General features: G+C 35.0%; 1 protein-coding gene across 2 annotated transcripts in view; it reads left to right on the top strand.

The window, feature by feature from the left end:
• Positions 1-7500, top strand: part of LOC144960145 (homeobox protein unc-62-like) — a 25070-nt gene that overhangs the window by 6734 nt on the left and 10836 nt on the right. The window contains exons 4-8 of one of the 2 annotated variants that reach the window (XM_078893130.1): positions 784-955; positions 1618-1807; positions 2818-3065; positions 4704-4941; positions 6080-6198. In XM_078893130.1, the coding sequence (XP_078749256.1) occupies positions 784-955; positions 1618-1807; positions 2818-3065; positions 4704-4941; positions 6080-6198 (967 nt within the window). The remainder of the gene's footprint in view (positions 1-783; positions 956-1617; positions 1808-2817; positions 3066-4703; positions 4942-6079; positions 6199-7500) is intronic. The other variant, XM_078893131.1, reaches the window with a different exon arrangement.

Here is a 7500-nt window from a genome sequence, read left to right as displayed (position 1 = left end):
TTATACCGGTTTATTATATTGCATGAAATGGATGATAGCAATTGCTTGCTACCCTTTGGATAGGACGTTAGTCTATCGCAAAGTACTTTCCACCAAGTCTATGATACCCAGCTACCCATTATTCATTGCTGGGTTGACATGGGTGTCCAAAGATTTATCAACTGCACCTGGGATCAATCTTGGTGGTCCCATTGCATGTGAAGCGAGTGCTCTACCAACTGAGCTATCAAATAGGTTTGATTATGGTGAAATTTCAGACTGGCGTCAGTTATTGTTTTTCCACGAAACTGCTGCGGCATAACGAAAGGACTGTTTACCAAAATGGGTTGTTTTGATGTTTGGGACATTAACTGTATTGGTGTGCCTAAAACCATATTGTCTTTCTTTGAAATTTACGAAAGTTTCTAGACATTTTGGGGATAATTTGTGAAGAATTTTCAATGTTTCTGTTGCCATATTTTGCATTCGCTTGATTTCAAGGGGGATAACTTTAGCCTTTGTTAATAAGTCTTCATAAGTGCCAGTATAGTCACTGGAGATGAATCTGAGAGCACGTTCTTGGTATTCCCCCCCCCCCCATTTTCTTAGTATTTGCTCTTGAGCAGAAGTACCAAATAAGTAGACAAAAGTTAAAATTTGATAAGATAAGTGTTTGGAAAATTGTTAGTTTAAGTTTATTAAGTTTGGAGATATTTATTATTAGTAATAATAATATTATAATAATAATAACCAGAACTTATTGAAAACTTTTTTTTCTTTAAAAAAAAATAAATTTGAATCTAGACACACCCTGTTTCCATTGCTGGCCATGGTGTTTGAAAAATGCGAGAGTGCCACGTCTTTCCCAGACTCCACCTCCAATGACTTTGAGAAGGACCTGAAGGCCTGCATGAAGTGTTTGGAGGAGCTGGACAAACCTCTTATGGAGGAAGACGATGACGAAATCAACCAACTGGTGGGTGATGACCATTGAATCATTGAAATTGAAAGCAAAACAAAGAGTTCTATGATGGTTATCATTTATTTACCATGTTATAAGACCTTCTCTCTCTCTCTCTCTCTCTCTCTCTCTCTCTCTCTCTCTCTCTCTCTCTCTCTCTCTTCCTCTGTCTATCTCTCTATCTCTGTCTCTCTCTTTCTTTCTCTACCCCCCTCTCTCTCTCTCTCTCTCTCTCTCTCTCTCTCTCTCTCTCTCTCTCTCTCTCTCTCTTTTTCTTTCTCTCTCATCTCTATCTCTGTCTCTCTCTCTCTGACTCTCTCTCTAACTCTCCCTATCTCTCTCTCCCCCTTTTTCTCTCTCTTTCTCCCCCCCCCCCCCTCCCTCCCTGTCCTCTTCTGGCACACTTTTCATTCCTTGCACTCTTTAAAACAAGAGACACTTCTTCCCATTGGTTAATATAATATTGACCCCCTCTAACCAACCAACCTGTTGTAGATTTGGATCACAAAAGAGACAAAGGAGATTTTACTTTGGACTTTCTTTCTTAAGCTTTAATCAACTTTTAACACAAGCAGGCATCTATAACAAAAAGAGAAAAACAAAACGTTAGATGTACAAGACACAAAATATAACCAAAATCACTACACAACCAATATATTCCATATTTAAATTTCCAGATGCTGAAAGCAGTGCAAGTTTTACGCATTCACCTCATGGAGGTAGAAAAAGTCAACGAGCTGTGCAAGGACTTTTGTGCCAGGTACATCAGTTGTCTGAAGAGCAAGTTGACGTCCGAGAGTCTTCTCCACGTGGAAGGATGCGACTCGCCTCCCCCACTGGACTACAGCAGTCCTTGTGAGAGTTTATGTAACTATACTTTTTTCTCTATTCATTATTTTATTATTTCCGTGAGGCTTTTTTTATTTTTTTATGAAATAAGATGTTGCTTAGACTTGTTTCTATATTCATGCTTATTATTATGTAGTGTAGTGATTTTAATATTTTTAAAAAAAATTTTTTTTTTAATTTTAAAACATTTTTATTATGTAAAGCACCGCAGAGCACGATTAACGTGGATTTTTAGGCGCTATATAAATTCATTATTTACTTACTTATTACTTATTACTTATTTGTGTGTCTGGCTGAGAACACCCAGAAAGATGCGCAAATTTCGTAAATTGAGTCATGTATACAGTGGTGTAGATAGACCAATTTCATAAATTGAGTTATGTATACAGTGGTGTAGATAGACCACATCTTTCCGATCATTTACCACTTTAAATTTTCTTTCTATGTCCCTTAGAACCCAAGTTATGAATGTTATTTTCTGAATAAAATTTGTTGCTATGGGAAACACTTTATTTTCGATTTTTGCTCATATCTCGAATCGAAGCTTACTGCATCTTCCCAGGTTTTCTCAGCCAGCCTCACATTTGTAACCCGAATCCTTGAACAAAATTTAAAAGAAATAAAAATAAAATAGAATTCTTTTTATTCATCTCAAGTGGGAAATTTTTCTCTTGGGTCTATCCAAAATAATGCAAATCCAAAGTTCTCACCTTCCGACTGATTATGTCATGCATTGACACATATTTAAAAATAATATTTATCTTATCTTATCTTACTAAAGGCTTAATATAGGAATTGTCCTTTAAATGCCTTATACAATAGTTTATAATTACAGAATCTCATATAGCTTGCATTGTATCATTGACAGACAGTTTTACACAACTTTGAATGTCAGGAAAAATATATCAATACGGCAATGTAAAGTCGAAAAATACTATCATAGAATACTGGTAACTGAAAATTGATCATGATCGAATGAATCATAAATGTACAAAGTTCATATTTAAAACTTTTTATGTTGTCTCCAGCCCCTGGTATGATGGCCACCAACAGTCCTACCACCATTCAAGTCCAAACCTCCCCAGTCACAGCTACAGCAGCAGTCACACCAGCAGCTGTGATGGGAGCTGGGGTGGTCCTACAGCCTCAATCCCATCCTCAACAGCAGCAACAACAGCAACAACAACAGCAGCAGCAACAAACCCAGATTGTGTCGGGAAATACGGTCTACCAGATGGTGCGGACTCCACAGGGCATCGTGGCTCAGCCCATTCAGGTAGGCTACTTATCACAGGTTTTATCAGTGTTATTCGGGGAAAAAACAAAACAGGGAAGCTATTCGTTTTTTTCTAGTAATAAACATAGCTGCCAACGGATTTGTTCCGTATTTGACTTCCTGAGTCCGTAAGTCCTTATTTTTAGCTTAAAATCCGTATTTTGTAATTTTTGACTAATTTGTGGTAAAAAAGGCATGTGAGCCTAATGAATTATTATTATTGATCCATTATTATTACTACTACTATTATTTTTATTATTATTATCATTATTATTGGTGTCCAGTGAAAGCATAATCTCCATTTGTGTAGCTCTTTAATTTGAATTATGCCTCTATCATAAATGATTTTCAACAATTAAAAAAGTTCCATTCGTTTATATGACGCCTGTATTTTACTCAAACCTTTCATAATGTATTGGAGATTTGCATAGAATATGGATGTTAGCCTCGATATACTTTGAATATTCTAAGACAGTATTGATACTTTCACTATTTGTTACAAATATTATTTTAATTAAGAATAAAATTAAATCCACCTCTTTGATTGGAAGGTATTCAATCAGAAAATCAATTGCTTATATTGATTAAGCATGACAATGATTATTTCCCTTTATTAATTTATGAAATATATAAATTTAATCCCTTTAAAAACATCTTCATCTGATTTTAATTATTTTTTTTTCAAGCAAGCTTTTGTAACGGTTTAGGTTCAAGAAAAATAAGTATACTCCATTTTTAGGTGTGTTTATCTTGTCAAAGTAAAGAAATAGGAATTCTCTAATATTTAGAGGTGCATTTTACTATAAATACTATTATAGTATACTACTTAAAGACCATTATGTTGCATGAAAGAAAACATATATGCAATCGTCTACTTTTTATCTGAACTCACCTAATTTTTACCCCAAAACGCCCTCTCAAGTGATGTACCAGGTTGGCAGTTATGCATTTCTAACCATCTTAAGTTATTTCATTTATTTTACAATTGTGCTTCTTGTGTATTGGTCCTTATCAAAGTTGAGGCAGTTGAATTCTTTCTTTATATTGTCTGTTCTGAAATTTTGGTCTCATTGTGGAAAGTGTCATTTTAACGATTCAAATGTGCTGGTACTAAACCCGATAATTAAGCAACATTTGGACTGGCCTCTGTTTTCTCAAACTTGTTAGTGTTAGTAATAGTAATTAAAAAGGCTGACTTTTATATGTTGCGATTCGATGAAGGGGGGGGGGGGGGGGGGGGGGGGGGGGGGCGGGCTTCGGGGTGACACACGTCGTCCCCTCATCCCGGGCCAAATGAGCGTTCCTTATTTTATTTTTGAAAAGTTGGCAGCTATGAATAAATAATAGGAAATTGAATGTAAGCTTCAATTTTATTACAAGAACAGATCAAGTGAATGTTTCTGGTTTCCCTTTTATCAACAAAACAGGATGAATGAAACACTACAGATGAATGAGATAATGTGGTAGTGGCGTTGTTACGATGAATCAAACTCCTGATGTTATCTATTCCTATTAGTTTTGTTGTTTACATTCTTTGCCACTTTTCGAAAATACACATAAAATGATGACGTCATTAGAAAAGAAGATAAAAAAAGATCTTTTCTTCCCTGTCCTTTTTTAAATTTTTTCTTCCTTCAGATCCAAGGTCCTCTTCCTACCTTGGCCACACCCCCTCAACCAGCAATCCATGGCAGTACTCCACTCTCCCAGGTGGGGGTTCCGACCCTCACCTCCCCACCAGCCCTACAACCCCAACCAGCACAGCAGCAGCAGTCACATCAACATCAACAACAGCATGTGATACAGCATTCAACACAACAGCCCCATCAAAACAGTACAGCTTTTATTTCACCAAGCGGTGATCGAAAAATTCTGAGTAAGTTGCTTATGATTGTGACTGATACAAGTGGCCAAGTGGTTATGGCATTGCACTGAGATCCAGAAGGTGCCGGGTTCGATATGGCCTGATACTGACCAAAAAATGATGTCAAAATGCCAGTCTTTTGTCACAAAAGAAAACAAATCGTGAGTTGTATTCAATAGTTCAACCAATGAAATAACTTGTTTCCATGAGCTCTACTAACGACAACTCACTAGGAGGTGCAAAAACCAAATAATGACGTGAAAATACCAGTCTTTTTGGGTTTCAGTGTCAGGCTATAACTTAACGATGGCTACGGTTCGAGCCCTGCTTCAGACACTTTCAGTTCGTTTTGTTTTTCCTTGGACAAGATTTTTTAACCCCCAATTTGCTCACCGTGACAACATGGATGATTCCTGTGTTGACATCAGACATCCTGTTTGATCTAATGGTACCGTTGCGAAAGGGTGTAATTAAAAAAAAAAAAAAAATTTTTTTTGTATTTATTTTTTTATTTTTTTTGGCTTGTCGATTCCTTAGGAGTTGAACTGTTAAACTATGTTGATATGAGGCTGTCACTAAAGATCATGTTTATAAGATTCAATTCTAAAATACATCAATATTATCGATGGTCTGCAGATCAAACCTCTGAAGTCTGTGATTTTCACGTTCTGCGGATCAAAATTCTGAAGTCTACATACAGGCTTTCCGCACCATATTTAATTTTGGGCGGATCAGCGAGTTTTAATCCGCCAATCATGAAAAGCTGGAGTTTATATATTCAAGAATTCACGTACTTTACATACTTGGGGCAGTAACGGACAACAGATGGTGACTGCAATGCAGAGATTAAAACCAGAATCAGTGAGGCAAAACTAGACATTCGCTTCCCTCAAACAAACTTAGAGAGCAACGGGATTCTAGTCCAGCACTGAACTAAAGGTTTTTAAAAGTAAAGTCTTGAGCGTTTTGCTCTACGGATCAGAATGCTCTTTTAAAAAATATCACTTCCATTAATCTAGCGTTATTGTTTTTTGTTTTTGTTTTGTTTTTGTTTTTTTTTGTTTTTTTTGTCTTGAATTACTTCACCAGCTATTATTTTGATTATCTGTTTTTTTTTTTTTTTAATCTTTTATTTTTTAATGTGATCCAGATCTTTCTACCACATCAGAGGACGTAGATGATGAGGAGAAAAATGGGAAGCAGAAGAGAGGAGTTTTACCCAAACTTGCGACGCAAATCATGAAGTCCTGGTTATTTCAACACATCGTTGTGAGTGAAGACGGAAGTTTAGTGATTATTTCTAGATTTTGATTGGATTTTAAAGTGTTTTATTTAATTATCTATTCACTTTTATCAGTATTGTTATTTATTATTATTATTATTGTTGTTGTTATTATTATTGTTCACAGGCGTTTATTGCTTTCAGTTTAGTTCGCCAGGTAAATCTAGCCAGTCTAGTGATGATGAGTCATAGCTTTACACTGAGAGAGGGAGACAATTTTTTCGCCGTTTTGATCGATTTTTTCTGAATTTCAAACTAATGTAGTATTGCCGTTATTAAGTGTAGCAAAAATCTTTTTATACTACCAAACAGTTTATTAACAGAGTTTTCATTGATCATTTAATCATTATTATGATGTTGTTAAAAAGCAAGAGGGATAACCCATGAAGTTGATACATAAATTGAAGTGAATTGAAATTTTTAAGAGAATATTTTAACATGTTCAACACTTAAGATTTTAAAACAAAAGTAATGGAAATGATTTTGAATATCTGTAGAATGTAGACATATAAATTTTATTCCAGTAGATTGAGGCGTTTTTGAGATATCAGTTCACCTGTACGTAAAAGTAAGGATTTTGAGTAAGGTAAAACTGAAATCCAATCACAGCATTGTCTTAATAGACATTTTTTAATAAACCAGCAACATAGTCAAATGTGATTCACTTATATTTATCCCAGAATCAACGAATTATAAAAATTCTGTTAAAAATTGTTATACCCTATAAGGACACTCATTTAAAGACAATCAAAACCACTAAGAAAATCTTAAAGAGTTCTTATAATTTTCATAACCTTATTTTTGAGATATCCATGCCCATTACTTTTTTTATGTACTTGACTTGCACCTCTTTTAATATGTGTGCCATATAGACTGCATATAGCACATCACTGGTGAAAGATTAGGATCATATTCACCTCATTAAGTATTGTTTCTTGTTCAGAGTTTTCTCATTGAACCAAAGGTATCAATACCTGCATCGCATTTCTTTAAATTATGTACCAGTTAGATACATTTCTCGAAAATTGAAATATTTAAATATGTCAGAATTTCTCATTTACATTTACAGTCAATTGTTGATAACGTCTAGTCTTTTAATCCTCTCCGCACGGCTCTGTACTCTTTCACAACAAATTCGACATATTTCATTAGTACTGGTGTGATGACCGTCTTCAGTGTGTCTCTCCATGACCTGAACAGAACTTAAATAAGTAAATTTAAGAAATATCTAAAATTTCCGCTTAAATTCAATGAAATCAAACTAAATAAATGTCTCTTATAATCACTAT

Source organism: Berghia stephanieae, chromosome 14 (assembly GCF_034508935.2).
Source record: "Berghia stephanieae isolate SIO BIC M18660-M18661 chromosome 14, UCSD_Bste_1.3, whole genome shotgun sequence".
NCBI lineage: Eukaryota > Metazoa > Mollusca > Gastropoda > Nudibranchia > Aeolidiidae > Berghia > Berghia stephanieae.
The sequence above is the reverse complement of the archived record's forward strand: the minus strand, read 5'-3'. Positions and strand labels throughout refer to the sequence as shown.